The sequence below is a fragment of the Typopeltis vanoorti genome, chromosome 19 (genome assembly GCF_054136105.1).
Source record: "Typopeltis vanoorti isolate ZY-2024b chromosome 19, IOZ_Tvanoo_1.0, whole genome shotgun sequence".
NCBI classification, from domain to species: Eukaryota; Metazoa; Arthropoda; class Arachnida; order Uropygi; family Thelyphonidae; genus Typopeltis; species Typopeltis vanoorti.
Genome location: NC_143567.1, coordinates 59,526,854 through 59,545,672, shown reverse-complemented (window position 1 = coordinate 59,545,672; position 18,819 = coordinate 59,526,854). Strand labels below are relative to the sequence as shown.

The following is an 18,819-nucleotide window of genomic DNA, read 5'->3' as shown; positions in this document are numbered from 1 at the left end:
CGTGCCCCCCCGGACCCTTGAAGCTCTTGACCAAATTTCTTATGGTCCGATTTCAAGGTGACTAACGTGCCAACGGCATCCAATTTTCTAATGAAGAGTCATAGAAAGATATCAACCAATGCTACTGCGTCCGGGGCAGCCGATGCATCTGGGGCTCCTGATGATAAATATGCTACGAGGACTCATATTAACATTTTACAACTCAATATCAGTGGTACTCAGAAAAAAATGGAAGAACTTAAATACATGCTTTACAAAAACAATATCCATATAGCTTGTCTACAAGAAACAAAACCGAACAAAAATCTGAACTTGCATCAAAGGTTCCACAGTTCTTAGGAAGGATAGAGAGGAAAGAGCAGGTTGCGGGCTTGCTATCCTTTTGAAGACCCCAGAAATCAAATTCAAAGAAATCACCCTAAATCAATATTTAAATAATAACAGTTCGACGGAAGCTCAAGATGTTGAAATACACCTACGGGCCACAAAAACTCTGCGGTCCACATTCCCTCAGTTGATCCTCATAAGTAACATTGTACAATCCTGAAACCATCTTTGTTATCTGCCTCTGTATCCTTTCCACAGTTAATTTATCCCCTTCAAATCCTGGGGACCAAATCTGAGAACAGTAGTCTAAGTATGGTCTGATCAGGGTCTTATACAATGGAATGATAACTCTTTTATCTCTGCAGGTCAGTGTCCTTCTCAGTATTGCAGCAATCTTCTGTGTTACCTTCACCACAAATTACTCTCCTTCCTTAAACTGAAGAAATCTATTTTGATCACAAACGTCTACCACCCTGATAATACAAATATTGATATAGACATCATTGAAAAGCTAAGCAAATCTCCAACTGATACAACCATTACACTTGGTGACCTAAATGCAAAAAGCCCAACGTGGGGCTTCTCCGATTTAGACCATAAAGGTCAACAATTGGAAGACCTCTTTACAGATTTAGAACTCACAACAATTAACAATGGACAGAGCACCTATCTCTAAAACTACGGGAACTGAATATGCTATTGACATCACAGCTATTAATTATAGCATTGTATCAAGTGCACAATGGAAAATTTTGGGAAATGCCATCAGTGACCACAGACCCATAATAACAACACTAAACTTCAAGATTTATCAAGAACAGCAAATCAAAAGGACATTGAACTTCAGAAAAGCCGACTGGACAAGGTTTACTCAAACCTTGGAGAGCCTCTGTCAAGATGAATGTGTCTCTGGAAACCTCGACAGAAAGTTACAGATCCTTACTTCACACATCAGTAAAGCTGCCAAAGCAACAATATCAAGAGACAAACGGAAAAATACTGGATACCATACTGGAAAGATCACAATATTGATTCAATGAATACAGAAAGAGACAATATCAACGAACAATTCAGAATTAATAAAATGGATGAATGCAGAAAGAAATTAATGGACATAACATGCAAAATAGAGCAGGAAATTTGGAAGTGCAAACAAGAGAAATGGGCAGAGCTTTACAGTAACCTGGATCTAAGAAAAGACAGCCAACACTGGAACATTATTAGAATCCTAGACAACAATATCAAAAAAGAGAACCAACAGAAAACAAACTTCATCATAAATGCTGGGAAACAAGCTATTACAGATCAAGAAATTGCAAACACACTGGCAAAAACCTATTCAAACAACTCCAAACTTCAGTATAACAGAGAGGACAAGACCCTCAATAAACTCATAAGTAAAATACTAAAACAAGCAAGAACATGCCAAACTAATGACATCTTCTCCGAAGAATTTACGCTAAGTGAACTAAATTCATCAATTGAGAAAACTGCACCTAATAAATCTCCTGGTAATGATCTTAATTTGGTCAAACACCTTGACAAAAATGCCAAAGAACAACTTCTGGACATTCTCAATACCTTTTGGCGAACAGGCAAACTTCCAAAAGAATGGAAAAAATCAGTTATTGTACCCATCCTGAAACCTGACAGAAATGCTGCAGAATGTCAAAGCTATGGACTTATCGCATTAACTAGCATACGTTGTAAAATTACTGAAAGAATCATACACTCCAGGCTTATGCACTGGCTGACAAAAAATAAGAAAATCAACTACTACCAAACTGCCTGTAGAACCCGTCATTCAACAACAGATCAATTATTCCACTTCTGCCAAACAATAATAGACTCATTTCAGGAAAATCCAACAAAAAAGACAACTGCCATATTCCTTGATATGACTGCGCTGCTTGCGATCGTGTTTGGATCAAAAAATTAATACAAACAGTACATGATATTGGAATTAGAGGAAACGCTTTAATCTGGATTGCTGATTTCATTAGAGGAAGAAAGATCAAAGTCAGAATCAATGCAGCAATATCAAGAGAGCGGAGAACCTGGGCTGGTGTTCCCCAGGGCTCAGTACTCAGTCCCTTACTGTTCTCTCTATATGTGAATAACATTCATCCCTACCTTACAGAAGACACAAAAGTAACTTGCTATGTAGATGATATAGTCATCTGGCACACTAGTGCTAAAATCAAAGAATCAGAGGAGATTCTAAACAAATCCATGAGAGGATTAGAAAAATGGTCAGATGAACTCAAAATCAACCCAGACAAAAAAAACTAAGCACCTTTAGTACAGACAGGAAAAATAGACATTCCTACAATCCCCAAGTCATGATTAACAACAAGCTAATTGAAAAAGTCACAAATCCAAAATTCCTTGGTATTACGCTTGATCAGGAATTACGTTTTGCACAACACATCTCTAACACTTCCAACAGAGCTCTAAAAATTAAATATATTGAAAAGGCTTTGTGGAACAAATTGGGGCACAAAGCCAAAAATCCTCAAAACTACTTAAACTACACTAATAAGGCCAATAATGGAATATGCAACACCTATCTGGTCACCTTTGGCCTCATCGGTAAAGAAAAAATTAGACAAAATACAAGTAAAAGCATCCAAGATTATCATTGGTGCAGTCTCATCCACTAACAACATCAGAACCCAACAGGAATATGGGCTTGACCTGCTGGAGGACAGATGAAATTTACCACCATAAAATTCATAAATAATATCAGAGGCTACCAAAGTGATCATATCTACCTAAAAACTTATGAACATTGGAATCAAAAATGTAGACTTCACAGATCATCAATTTTACAATATGATGACACTATCAGGAAGGAAATAGGTCTTGATCAGCTAAATGCCTACATAAACAAAGGACCTCTATTTTCCAGTCCTTTACCTTCAGATACCTCCATAAATCTAAACCTTATCAAACTCTGTACAAAAAAAGAACCAAAAGAAATTCTCAAAGAAAAAGGCCTAAATATTATCAACCAGGTTATTTGTTATACCGATGGATCGTCAGACACCAATATGATTAATGGAGGCGCTGGTGTTCTCCTTCTACTCCCGAAAGGTGAAAAACTTTCAATAAAAGTTGGATCTGGGAGAATCACTTCCAACTTTACCAGCGAACTGTATGCAATAAATAAAGCAGTTGAAGCTTACTTAAAACTATCATCATCTCAACAATCTGAAGGAATTATAATTTACAGTGACTCAAGATCAGCTATGGAGGCAATCAAAAATGGCAATACCAAGCTCACACAAGGCATAAACTCTTGAATCAACTAAAGTGTTTAGGAAAAAGTTGCATTTTACAATGGATTCCTGCTCATGTAGGCATTGATTACAATGAAGCAGCTGATAAATTAGCAAAAGAGGCCAGAGAACTCAACCAAGAAACTTACATGATAACTCTTGCTGATGCCAGTGCACTAGCAAAAGCTAAACTAATTCCACTGAAATCAGTGATACAACATCAAATTCTGAAATCAGTGCTGACACCACGATAGGAAGACTACAGACAGGACATTATAGAGGAATGAAGATCAATACAGATGATTCTCGTAGACAGGCTTATACGTTGGTTATGCATTACTAAATCACTTAAGGAATTGAACAACGTAGCTACGAATATAAATTAAATTACACTTTAATAAATATTTCTGATATTTCGGCAACGTCACATTGCCATCTTCAAAAGGAACTTACAAAAAAAGGCATGTGCACGTAGGCAATACAAGACAGTAACTGAGAATGAAGAGATGAAGCTATTGTTCTCCTAAAAGTCCTGATGGTGCCCTCAGGCTAAGTAGGTGTTCTTGGCTGTTGGGGTGAAGGGCTGCTGATGTAAGCCTCCCAAATTTGAGGCAGTCGCATACAATCAAATTTGTTGAGGTTTGGAGAGTTTCTTAGGGCTGAGGCTGATTCCATAAATAGTCTTTCGAATTTGCATTTGCTACGGTGTATTACTGTAGCTTTCTTCCACCGTATTCTGTGGTGTGTATCCAGAGCATGGTCTGCAAGACCAGAATGGCTGTACTTGTGAAAACAGATGTAGTCCTTGTGTTCAGAAATTCTGATATTCGCTGTCTTGCCTGTTTGGCCAAAGTAAGACAGTTTACAACTGCAAGGGACCTGGTATACACCAGGTAGGTCTAGGAGAAGTGGTTGGTCTTTAGTGGAGCAGATAAAGGATGCAAATTTTCTGTAGGGCCTGTAACAGGAGGTCAGGTCGTGTTTTTTTAAGATTTGGGTAATTTTTTCCGAGGTGCCTCGGATGTAGGGAATGGTGATGGATTTAGAGTAATCCTTGTTGTGGGGGGCTCGGTTTGTAGGTTTTAATATTTTTGGGAGTAGCCATTGGCTGAGAAAGTGTTGAGGATGTGATTTAGTTCAGTGTTTAGGGCCATGACTTTAGAACAGATTAGTTTAGCCCTGTTATATAGTGTTTTCACCACTCCATATTGTTGTGGGGGGGGGGGATTGTTGGTGAATGTATCTGCCTGTATGGGTGGGTTTTCTATCAACTAAGAAAACCAAGGTTCCATCAAGCTGGCAGGTGACTAGTGTGTCTAGGAAAGGGAAGCTGTTGTTTTCCTCTTTTTCCAGAGTGAACTTGATTCTGGATAGGAAATTAATAATGATGTAAATTTTTCATGTAGTACTATCATATCCTGTACACCCCTTGAGGGTACATAGCAGGAATTTGATGTTGATGATGAACTTGATTCTGGGGTGTTGGTTGTTTAAGTGTGTTAAGAAGGAGAGGAGTGTTTCAGAGCCATGTGGCCAAATAGTGAACATCTCATCAACATAGCGAAGCCATATGGTTGGTTTTTGTGGGGCAGAGGCTAAGGTTTCAAAGGTCTCCATAAAGAAATTGGCCAAGGGTGGGGAGAGTTGTGAACCTATGGCTGTTCCCTCTATTTGTTTGTAGAATTTTCCCTGCCAAACGAAATAGCCTGAGTTCATTGTGAACTGAAATAGGGCTGAGATATCGGGAGAAAATTTAGCTTGGATTAGCTCTAAAGTTTCCTTGAGTGGGACATTTGTAAATAAGAGGAGACATCAAAGCTGACCATTATGTCAGTATGTTGGAGTGTAAGGTTTTCTATGCTGGCTTTGAAGTGGGCTGATTTTTTTATGTGTGATGGTGTGTTGCCAGTATAGTGTGTTAGCTCTTTGGCCAAATGTTTAGCTAATTTGTATGTGGGGGAATCAATGCCATCCACTATTGGACGTAACGGCACATTTTCTTTATGTATTTTTGGGAGTCCGTAAATACCGGGGGGGGGGGTATAGACTTAAACGGCTTTAATCTGTTGGTAACTTTTACAGGCCAAGAAGTGACTTTCTTAAGGAGCCTGTGAAGTTTTCTAATTTGTGAGTTGGTGGGATTGTATTCGATAGGGAGGTAAGTAGTCCGATGCAACTGTAGTACTTAACCAAAAGGACTACATAGGTAGTCCTTTTGGTTAAGTTACACATTGCTCCCAGAAAAATACCTAGTGAGGATATTATGATCCAGATCGAACGCGGAATCTGCCACCTTCCACATCAAATCGCCAACAGTGTAAGACTGGATGTAGCTTGTGTCCTCTCCAAAGCAAGACCACCAAAAACCAACATATCCAACAAGGAATATAAAGCTCTACAGGAAATGAGGAATAATAAAGAACTAGTTATCACCAAAGCAGATAAGGGAAATGCAACTGTAGTACTTAACCAAAATGACTACATAGTTAAGCTAATTCCTCTTCTATTAAGCTTACCTCTGTAGAGGGGACAGCCATGGGTTCACAACTCTCCCCACCCTTGGCCAATTTCTTTATGGAGACCTTTGAAGAAAAAGCCTTTGCCTCTGCCCCACAAAAACCAACCATATGGCTTCGCTACATTTTTTTTTTTGTAAGTTCCTTTTGAAGATGGCAACATGACGTTGCCGAAATATCGGAAATATTTATTAAAGTGTAGTTTAATTTATATTCGTAGCTACGTTGTTCAATTCCTTAAGTGATTTAGTAATACAGATGATACGAGAACATATAGAAACTGCAATAACTGCCCCAATACTGAACTGACACCCACTCACATCTTTACCTGTCCAGCAATTACAGCAGCCTTGCAAGAAATAGATCCTAATCCTGAACAACAGCTCTATATAAACAAAATCATCGACATAGCCAAAGCAGTACAAGGAGCACACGGAAACATCTAAGACTTCAAAGGACAAGACAACAACAATAACAGGAAGTTTATTATAGTGTTTCCTAGGAAGGACCTCCCGTGATGCGTCGTTTGACTCCATGGAGGCCTGAATAATAATAATAATAATTTGAGAAGACTGTTAAATTTGAGTTAGAGTGAGATAACTCGGTTTTTGAAACTGATTGTATTGAATGTATTGGAAAACCAAAGTTGTTAATCCTAGAAATGATATACAAAGAAATTTGTTTTCTTTGCTTTGTTGTTAAAAAAATTTCCCCTTTATTCTTGAAATTAAACTTAATTGTGTGTGTGTTTGTGTGTGTGAGAGAGAGCGAGAGAGAGAGAGAGAGAGATAAAGAGAAGGTGTATCTGTTGAAAACTTTTTACACAAATTTTATGTAAACAATTATTTGTATATTTTTTATATTAATTAAACCATTTCTTTTTGTATTACAATTCTTTTGTCATATTTTTGAGATTAAGATAAGCGAATCTAATATATGAGATTTGTTTTAAGTTTTTGGTAAAACAAATATTGTTTTAGAGTAAATAAATATATTAAATAACTAATACTCGTATCAACCTAACCTTTTTAGGCATGGGAAACACACACACACACACACACACACACATAATGAAAAATAATATATGTAGAATAATACATACATACACACACACATATGTATATACATCATTTTTCATTCATTTTCACACTTATCAATTCAATGGGAGCCAGAAAGTAATACTTATAATTACAACATACAGTAAAACCCCTTTTTTACACTTTCCAGGGGACTGATGGAAAAAAAAAGTGTAAATAGCAGGAAATGCAAAAAACATTAAAAAAAGGCTAAAAGTGGATGATCCACCTCCGCAACATGAAAGCAACCATCACACGCTAAATTACATAGCAGAAATTCTGCAATATACCATGTGCTTCTGAATTGTGAATACGAACACCAACACTGCAAGCTAGTGAAGCAATATTTCACAAAGTGGTTTATTCACTGATATCTAATATTCACAAGTAACAACTGTTACTTGGTAGAAGTGTGAATGTGATTTCACAATTTGTGTATGATCCTTGTGCATAATCACATCACAACACATTACGGGTGCCATGAGCTACTGACAGTTTAAAATTACTGATATAAAAACTTCACAGTATCAATTCGTACTGTGATTCAAAAATCATGGTATCGCTCATCACTACATAACTGCTGCAAGCGTGCAAGTCACCATGATGGCAGAAACGAAACTACAGCCGAAAGCAAAGCCATCTGGGAACAAGAATGCGCAGATTTCCCCAGAAATCGATTTGAATGAGAGGAAATCAATTGGAAAATCAGTGTTGCCACCCGAGAAAAAACCGCAAATCACTGGAAATAACATCCGCATCAAGTTGTTAATGGTGAGAAAATAATATATCGTAAGAATAGGCCTTAAGACAGGACCAACGGAAAATGACATGAATGGCAAGTAAATTGCGGGAACGTAAAAACGAGGTTTTACTGTATATAGTGATTTAGATTTATTATTATTATACGTCGTAATTGTACATTTCACTTTTACTGCGAATATGTGGAGAATAGGATGGCAAAGAGAAGTCATTCATTGAGTGCATTGCAGAAATATAAGTTAAATTTTATATTTGTGTGTGGCAATATTGATAGTTTGTTAATTACATTTGTTGTATTATAGCAATGATTGGTAGGTGGGTTTCAGTTTAATTAAAATTGTGTATTAATTAAATTTTTTTGTATTTCTTGCATGTGGCTTTGAGAGTAAACAAAATGTCAGTGAGATATAGATCAAAGATTAACATGAAAGACGAATGCAACTGCATAGATTTTTCGAAAGTGATGAGGCGCCATGAATGCAGTACCTATACTTGAAGAGAGATTGAAGATAATTTGTGTGGAAAGGATTCATAGGAGAGATGAGAGAGAGAGAGAGCACATGTGTGAGTGTGCAAGAGGCATAATAACATGCTTATGGATTATGAGGTGTCTTTGAATGTGAGCAGTAGTGGACAAAAGGCAGAGTGGGAGATCATGAAATGTAGCTACAGAAATAAGCAGGATTGGCAGTGCAGTTGAGTACATGAGAAACAACGTGGCTAATAACAGTAAGACAGCGGGGGCAGCTTGCAGTTCATTAGCGATAGGATATGCAAGATAGCAATTGACAAATGGCAGTGAGAATATAATTGAAGAGATAAAAGCAAAGTTGGTGAAGATAAGGCAAGAGATCAAACGTGTGAAGAATGAACTGAAGAGAATTACAAATTTGCATGAAAGTGTGAGAAAAAAATGCTTTTTGAAAGAGATATTGAATGATTCAAGAGTAGCCCTGTATGGGGATTCAATGATTAAAGATGTTGATATGAGAAGTAAGCAAGCATAAGAGTTGGTGGTGGTAATAGTAGTAGTAGTAGGCATAAATGATTTGGTTAGTAACAAAGAGAATGTATGGATGGATGTCAGGAGGTTGTTGAGGAGGGTAAAAGATAGTAGTAGGTAAGGTAGTCAGCATGTTGCTCAGATATGATAATGATGAGTTAAGAAGCAGGTGAAGATTATGAATGATGTGCTTAAAGAGTTGTATGAAGAGAGAGTGAACAAAAGGAGTTCTTTTTGGGAATGTGTGGAATGAATTTGAGAGATCAGTGGAGCTGTATGAAAGAGACTACATTTAAATGGATTTGGTATGAGTGTGCTGGAGAAATTGTTGCTGCAAGAGAAAATAATGACTGAAGTGAATGGAAGACCTGGGGAAACAAGGGGTAATGTGGAAGAGAGGGAGAGTTCGTGAATGGAGAGGCAAATGGTATGAGTGAGTGAACAGAATGAGGGAGAGAGAAGGAACACAAGACAAATAGGGAAATGGGGATGTTTGGTGACACTGTGACAGTTGGTTCAGGAGTTGATGTGTGAATGTGCAAGAAGGGATTGAGATAGTCAGTGATGTGGGGATAACATTTAATTTTAGAGAGAGGTGTAATATCAGTGATGATAGAGAGGAATGGCTGGGGGGGGGGATAAGGGCAGTCATATCTGGGATGGGATCAGTGGGACTTCTTATAGAACTAGAAATGAGCTAGTATGTATATTTATGAATGACAGAAGTATTTGTCTCGATATGAGGAGTAAGCAAGCTAAGTAAGTAAATAAGGGGAATGAAATTGTAGCATTGATTGAGTTTATTAATCCGAAAATTGTCAGAATTAGGAGATATGGTTGGATGGAGATGAAAGGATATGTAGTTATTTGTGAAGACAGATAGGACAGAAAAGGAGGAAGAGTGCTGTTGATGGTAGCAGAGAAATTATGCCCATCCAAGGTGGAAATGCAAGGAGCAAGTAGTGACAGTAGTTTTGAAGCAGTATGATGTGAGGCGAATGTGGACAGCATGAAATATTTAGTAGGGTATTATTATAGACCTGATAATGTGAAGAGTAGTGAGAAGGAAATATATAGACAAATTGGTTTGACTAATAAGAAAAGGATAATTGTTGTGGCCAGTTTTAATTATGGTAAAACATAATTAACGACTAAAACAAAGAGAGTATCTGAAAGCAAAGAGTTAATTTCTTGAGTTTTTGAGGGATAACTTTCTTAGGCAGTACATAACAGAGGGTACACAGAGATCAAGGGTCTTAGATTTGATTATCTTATCAGAGAATGTTATAGTAAATGAGGTGTCAAATCTTCCTTCAATCAGTGAAAGAGAACCATGAAGTGATCACTTGGATGGTGACCACTCATATCAACACTTCTGTGAGAAAGATCTGAAATTTCAGGGACATTTTGTTAAAACTGATATATAGATGTGAGGATGTTATGATTCCATTGTATAAGGCTTTGATCAGACCACATATGGATTACTGCACACAGATTTGGTCACCTGGTTTTCAAAAGGATGATAAGTAGTTGGAGAGGGTTCAGAGACAATGTTGAATATGAGAATAGACAAGGCAATGCAAATTGCAGAGCTTAGTGGATAGAAGGAGGAGACATGATTGAGACATGTAAGGGATAATTACCAGATTAACGTGGATGGGATTTTTCTTAAAATGGTTGGAGACATGGGAAGAACAAGAGGCCATTTCTGGAAGCTGTATAAGAAGAGGATGAAGAGTAAGTTTTTTGTGTGGAGAGAGTAGTGGGTGATTGGAATGCATTGCCTGAAAGTGTGGTGAGTGCAGAAACAATGAATAACGAATGAATTTAAGTCGCAGTATGATGAACTGTGTGTGTGAGAGTGAGATCTATTGACTCAGTGGAGATCTGATAATAATAATAATAATAATAATAATATGTTATTGTATAGGTACTGCAGTTGTCACTCAAACTGATGCTGCCCTGTGGACAGATGGAAGATACTTTGTACAAGCAGAAGATGAATTGGATTGTAATTGGAAACTTATGAAAATGCATACAAAAACTCCAACAATAGAAGAATGGTTATCTAAATCTGATAAAAATAAACATGTTGGTGCAGATGCTCGTTTGATCTCTCAAGATCAGGTATACATAGGTTATTTTTCTGCATTTTCAGATTATTATTTCATGAAAAGTTAAATTTCTTAATTTCAATTTTTGTACTCTTAAATAGTTACAGCATTAACAGTGTTTTTATTATTTTTAAGGATTTTTTTGTAAACTTAAGTAAAAGAGTATAGCAAATTTGATATACAATGTGCACTATGAACATTATTAAATGCATTTAAATGTAACAGGCCAGAACTCTGTTATGTGATAACTGAGTATATATATTGATAGTAGTCACCATTCCTGGAATCTCTGAGAAATTGGGATATGCAGTAATTATTTGAATGGTGATAGATAATCTTCATTGTCTGGTGAAGTACACTAGCACCTTGCTAACTAGAGGCCTGAAGTGGCTGGTGCATGTTGGATCTGCAGACTAGAGGGTTGCACCATCTGTCCCCCCCCCCCACACACACACTCTTTTCAATGCAGTGGGAGTAATATAAGTCTCTGATCAGACCACACTTAGACTATTGTTCTCAGATTTGGTCCCCAGGATTTGAAGGGGATAAATTAACTGTGGAAAGGGTACAAAGACGGATGACAAAGATGGTTTCAAGACTGTACAATGATAGTTATGAGGATCGGCTGAGGGAATGTGGACTGCAGAGTTTGGTGGATAGAAAAAGGAGAGGTGATATGATTGAGACTTTAAACTGTTGAGAGGTGGTTACAGGGTTGATACTGGGGAGTTCTTTCACTTGGTCGAACAGCAGGAACGAGTGATGACAAGAGGCCATCCTTGGAAGTTACGAAAGGAAACTGTGAGCAAGAGGGTGAGGAATGGTTTCTTTGCATGGAGGGTGGTTGAACCGTGGAATGCATTGCCTGATGGAATGGTGAGAGCGAGAATGGTCAATGAGTTTAAGGAGTGGTATGATAGACTTTGTGTTTCTTAGGGGGGGGACCTCCCCTCGATGAGTCTTGACAGACTTTATGTTCTTAGGAAGGACCCCCCCCCCCCACGATGAGTCTTTTGACTCCATGGAGGCCTGAATAATAATAATAACAATATATTCTTCAAGAGCATGCCAACCTCATAGAGATTCAGAACCCATATGGTGCATGGAACCAAACCTGATAATGCATCAGAAGGCTTCACTGATCATTGAACACACCTGCTGCGACAGCATGTTTATACTCATGCTCTACAGAGTTGTGCTTTGTTCATCCCTTTTGAACAGTTGCAGTTTTCTACTTTTTCGAAAATTAAGCCTTTTTTTACATTCAGTTACCCAACACAATGCAAAAGAAAAACAGAAGGTGATAGTAAGCGCAAATTCAATGAACAGTGGGAAAATTAGTTCTTATTTATAGTGAATCCATCAGGAAAACTGTTGTGCTTTGTTTGTGAAAACACTTTCTCACACATAATAAGAGACATGATCTTAATAGACACTATAAAACACAACATCGGACTGAAATAGAAGGAAAATTAAAGCTAGTGCTTGGGTCTGAGTTATGGAGAGAATATGTGATTAAGAAAAAAAAAAAGGAAGAAATCAAAAGAAGATGAAATATGTTTAAAAGGGGTTATGAGAGTTTGATGACTGAAGCATCCTGTGAAATTGCTTTAGCATTGGCCAAAAAAATGGAAGTCTTTCTCTGATGGAGAAGAAATTGTTAAGCCTTGTCTCCAAATATTTGCAAGATGTCTTAGTGATAAAAATATTGAAAGAAAAGTAGATGAATTGCTCTGACTGATCCTGATTAACTGAGTCAAATTTGAAGAATTCTCTGCTGCTCTCAGTAACTGATTTAACCCCAAACATTAAGAGCTTGACAAAATCAAAACACACTCAAAAGTCTCAATAAGATAAGTAATGTTTATCTTGTTTTTATATTAAATCAATATATCATGTCTATATTAACATATTTTTGCAGCATGTTTTTAAGGGTAAAAGAGTTGTATAGTGCATCTGAACTCGTACATGAAAAAATTGGTGCGTGGAATGTAAAAGGTTGGCCACACCTGATGTAGGGAATAATTTGAAGAAGATAAATATCTAACTGTTTGCTGATGATAACTTTGAGGAGAGCAATAGTTAATAAAGGTTATGTACAAATTCAGAATGATTTAAACAGATTCACAGTGCAGGTAAAGGATTTTGATTTCAGTTTAATGTTGCAAAGCGTATTGGATAAATAACTCAGCAATTCAAAGGATCATATGGTTGTTAACACATTGATAAGTAGAGATATGGGGGTTACTTTATTAGTAAAGGTGGGGGGAAAGAACCACTGATGTGAATTTATTTTATTTATTCATATGGAGTTTCCTCCCCTTTTTCTCCCCCGTCCCTATTGGGGCGAGTTGAGCCCACTCATCGGGGGGGGGGGGGTAAGTATTTATGGCTGTAAATCCATATAATCATTGGGCCGGTTTGCTTGCCTGCTTGTGGGATGAAAAACCCCAGATAAACTGGGAGGAAATCCCTGCTGTCCACGCCCAAGACCAGCTAACTTGGCTATGGCTGAGGAAGATCCTTAAGCTCCTCACATCGGCGACGGGAATCGAACTCAGGACACTCCTTCCCCAGGCATATGGTTGTGAAGCGCATAACCACTAGGCTAACTGCGTGGACTGGTGTGAATAAGGTCACAAGACTTAATTGTATATCACCATGTGTCTTGAGGGAATGTTCCAGGAAGTTAACAACAGCTTTAACTTAGTTTTTACATGTCTTCAATTAGCCCAAGTTCCAAAGGAGTAGAAAAAGGGCAAAATTTATCCACTTTATAAAGGGAGTGATAAGACTAAAGCTTTGAATTATAGGCCAATCTGCCTGTGTAGAGTTTTGATCAAGGTGTTAGAGTAACTAGTGAAGACCAGGATTCAGAACTGGAATGACAGCAGTAGAATTCTCTTTGATAGATAGCATGGGTTTGCTGAAGGAAGATCATATTTTAGCAGTCTGCTTTACTTATTATAAAAAGGTGACAAATACATGTCACCTAATGTCCAATCCTCACCTTCTCGTGGTGCACCCTGTTGGGTATCTACTTTGATACTGAACGAACGAGGATGGGCTGGCAATTTGGGATTTAGCCGACCAAATTGTATTCTTATTGGTTAAACCAAAATAAAAAATGATGGTACAACATGACAAAATTTCATGCCGGCTGGGGCGTCGCCCGGTTAAACAAGGCCCCCGTTGTTTTCGCCAGGGAACCAGGGCGAACAGCGAAAAGTCAGCTACTGGAACAAATCTGAAAATAAACCCCAACTCAACATCACCAGAGTTAAAGATCGGTACTATCAATGTAAGAAGCCTGAATGGCAAAGAAATGGAGCTAGCTGAGGAATTAGATAAGTACCAGATCGACATAATAGGGGTGACTGAAACAAAAAAGACCAAAACTGGTGAGATCTTTCTGAGCAATAAATACAAAATGTTATATTCAGGCAATAACAATCAAGGAAAAGAAGGAGTAGCCATAGTATTCAACACAAAATACGAGGCTAATCTTCTTGAATGGCAGTCAGTCTCAAGTAGAGTAATGTGGGCAAATATGAGAATGGGGAACTGGACAATGAGACTTATTTGTGCCTATGGTCCCACAGAAGGTTCTACTAAGGTACAAGTGGAGGAATTTTTTGAGGCTTTAGAAAAAGCAACTGACACAATGAAAAAGGAAAAGTTGGTTCTTGTTGGGGATCTAAATAGTAGAGTAGGAAATGATTGTGAGACATACAAAAATATTTTTGGAAAATTTGGAGAAAAGAGCAAAGCTAATAATAATGGCAAATATCTGTTGGATTTCTGCTCAGGACATGGACTGGTTATTACTAACACCATGTTCCAACATAAAAATGTGCACAAATTCACATGGAGAGAAGAGGCTAGGAATAAGAAAAGTCTCATTGACTATGTTATTGTTGATAGTGATGTTTTCTCCCTGGTGCAGGACACCAGAGTGTACAGAGGATTTGAAATTGGAAGTGATCACTATTTAGTCTTGAGCAGGATAAAATTGAATTTCATATTGAAAAGAATAACATGTAAGAAAGTTTTAAAGCGAATAAAAGTTGAGCAGCTCTCAGATGTGAACTGTAGACTAAAATACAGAAATATTATTGAAAAGAAAATGAAAGAGTTTGAGAACAGGAATCAAACCTTGGAGATTCAGTTGCAAACTCTGAAGGAAACATTGATTGATTCTGCGAGAGAGGCATGTGGTGAGGTTGTGTGCAAAGATAAAAAAATCAGAACTCCCTGGTGGACACAGGAAGTTAAAGAGGCAGTGAAGGAAAAGAAGAAAGCATATCAAAAGTTCCTGGCAAATAAGTCAGCTTTTACTCTTACAGAATACAGAGACAAATGTAAGAAAGCTAAACAGTGTGTAAAACTAGCTAAACAAAAGTCTTGGGAGGACTTTGGCAAGAATATAGAAAATAAATATCAAGAAGGTGGCAAAATATTCTGGAGGTTGTTGAAGAAGCTTAGGAATGGAGGAAAGAGTGCTGTAAAAGGAATTAGAGATGATAAAGGCGAAATGAAAACAGGAGAAAAAGATATCCTTGAAATATGGAGTAATTACTTTGAAAAACTGCTAAATGAAACAAGCAGTGATGACAGCACAGTGATAAAAAACACTGACCAGGCATGCAGTCAGGAATACATATCCATACTTGAAGTAGAAAAAGCCATCAAAGGCTTGAAATGTGGAAAGGCAGCAGGGGTAGATGATATTCGACCAGAAATGCTGAAGTATGGTGGTATAAGAGTCTTACAGTGGCTGCACTGCATAGTTCAGAAAGCCTGGACAGAGGGACGAATTCCCGATGATTGGAGTAGAGCTCTCATAGTACCCATATATAAAAAGGGAAATAAAACTGCATGTGAGAATTACAGAGGTATTTCCCTACTGAGTGTTCCTGGCAAGATCTATGCAAGTATACTTGAGAAACGGTTGAGAAGAATTGTGGAAGAAAAGCTTGGTGAAGAACAAGCTGGATTCAGGCCAAATAGAGGCTGTCAGGATCAGATCTTCACTTTACGACAAATAGTCGAGAAAGCATGGGAATATAACAAAGATCTGTATTTAAGTTTTGTCGATTTGGAAAAGGCATATGACAAGGTGCCAAGAGAGAAGCTATTCAATACGCTGCAGTTATATGGTGTCAATGGGGCATTATATCAAGCAATACTTAGTCTTTATTTGAGTTGTGAGTCAGCAGTTAGAATTGAAGGAAGTACAGGAAGATGGTTTAATGTTAAATCTGGTGTGAGACAAGGATGTACATTATCCCCTCTGTTATTCATTATCTATATGGATCACATTATGAAGGAAGGTGGTATTAAACCTGATATCAAAATTGGAGATGTTAATGTCAGCTCTTTGCTTTTTGCGGATGATGTTATACTTCTAAATAAATCCGCTACAAGTCTGCAAGATTCTCTGACTAAATTGAATAGCTGTTGTAATAGATATGGTATGAAGGTCAGCAATAAAAAGACAAAGACAATGAAAATAGGCAGAATCATTGAAAATGTCAACTGTGTTGTGAATGGAGAACCTGTGGAACAAGTAAAACATTTCAGCTACTTAGGCACAATTTTTACTGAAGATGGTAAACTAAATATAGAAATAGACAACAGAATCAGCAAATCTGGTATTGTGGGAAGTCAATTGAATAAATTCATATGGAATAAGAAAGAAATTAGTCGGAACACTAAATTAGCTGTATACAAGACTGTGTTCAAACCAATTTTAACTTATGGATCTGAGAGCTGGGTCAGAAGTAAAACACTTGACCAAAGACTAGAGACCGCAGATATGAGAGTCCTGAGAAAGATTAGAGGCGTGAACAGATGGCATCAATGGCAATATCATATTAAAAATGAGGATATTAGGAAAGAACTTGACATTGTCAGCATCCAGGAATGCGTTAGCAGAGCTAATCTCAGATGGTATGGTCACTTGAATAGAATGGGCGAGGAAAGATTAGCAAAACAAGTGTTCTCTGCCAGGTTGGCAGGAAAACGACCCAGAGGAAGACCAAGATATAGGTGGATTGATACGGTACAAAGTGCCTTAGACGATAGAAATATAAGATCTGATAATGTTGGAGTCTTGACAAGTAACAGACTGATTTGGAGGAAAATTGTAGATAGGAAGTTAGTAATGATGTAATTTTTTCATGTAGTACTGTCATATCCTGTACACCCCTTGAGGGTACATGGCAGGAATTTGATGATGATGATGATGACAAATACATTGGGCAATGAGGGTGCATACAGAGTAATATATTTAGATTTTGCAAAGGCCTTTGATATACTGCCACATGATGAGCTGGCAATTAAATTGGAACAGATGGATTTGTATGGTAGTCCTTTCCTTCATAGTTACACTGTGATCAGAATTCATTGTAAAAATTATGGAAACAACTACTGTATTAGAGACTTTCCTCCGATAGGTATCAGAGGAAAAGGAAAGTCATTAGTGATGTGCCCCATGGATCTGTTTTGGGACAGTTGTTGTTGAATTTGCATGTAAATGCATTGGAATCAGCTTGAATGTGCATATGCAAACAACGTATACAGTTGTTTGCAAATGATGCAAAGTTGGGGAGACCTGTGAGAGTAGAGCAGATGTAGCTTTTCAAGAGGACTTGAATAGACTGGCTGAATGGGAAAGTGTGTGGGGATGTCAGTTCAATGTTGCAAAGAGTAATGTTTTAAAATTTCAGAAATTTGCAAAGCAAAGATGGGATGCAGAGTATAAGATTGGTAGAACTATCTTAGAGTAAGTGGAGGAGATGAAAGATGGTGGATAGGGACCTGAAATTTTGGTGAAGAATTTTGCTAAACTTGTGAGGACAGCACAGTGGATCGTGGCAATGATGTAGAGAACACTGACATGTAGAAGTAAGAATGTTATAAATTAAAGATGCCAAGAAATTATATTCTTGGTTTAATCCTTGATCCCAGTGTAAGCAAAGTTTGCATGTGAAGTAACTTCATGACTGGGCATCTCATATATGTAGGCTAATGACTTCACATCACTTGCCTTAGTATCCCATAATGCAAAGCACATATCCTTAGGGACATGTATATTACTGTGCATTATGGGAAGGGTCACTATCCAGACTGGTTTCATTATATAAGTGAAGGGGAGGTCTCCAAGAACTTAGGCAATTCCCCCAGATCATTCTAAACTCAGCAAGTGCAAGCAATCTGAAGGATCATTTTACTCAGCGGTGGGTTCCACTCAGCGACAGGCCCACCCTGCAATGGAGAGGCATCCTCGGCATTGGCTCTGCCCAATGGCAGGCTCTCCCCACCACCAAATAAAGCCATAAACTCAGCAGTGGCCCCACTCAGAAACAGGCAAAAACCCTCCCCAAGTAGAGCCTGTCATATTTCAGTGCAGCAACCACTTCTATGCTAAAGTGCATCAGTGGAAGCCAGACCCAGACGTAATACCAAGATTTGAAGTAATGCAGAGGTCATATTTCCATATACAAGTAGCCAAAAGGTGTCACACCTTATTATTACTGGATTAGAGATAGATATTGGAAGTTTTTTCACTTGGTTATACTATAAATTAAAGATGCCAAGAAATTATATTCTTGTCCAAGTATAAGCAAACAAAGGTTGCACCTGATGGAATTTCAGGACTGGGCAACTCATATATAGAAGCTAATGACTTCACATCACTTGCCTTAGTATAAAGTAAGACTTTTATGATTCCAATTGTAC

At 37.8% G+C, this 18,819-nt stretch overlaps 1 protein-coding gene across 4 annotated transcripts in view; it reads left to right on the top strand.

Annotated features, from left to right (window-relative positions):
- LOC150096152 (uncharacterized) overlaps positions 1–18,819 on the top strand; it is a 520,274-nt gene that overhangs the window by 151,195 nt on the left and 350,260 nt on the right. For all 4 annotated transcript variants that reach the window (XR_016549966.1, XM_090409454.1, XM_090409453.1 and 1 more), the window contains exon 5: positions 10,893–11,089. Coding sequence is in view for 3 of the 4 variants with exons in the window: in XM_090409454.1 (XP_090265580.1) it covers positions 10,893–11,089 (197 nt within the window). In the remaining variant the exon portion in view is untranslated. The remainder of the gene's footprint in view (positions 1–10,892; positions 11,090–18,819) is intronic.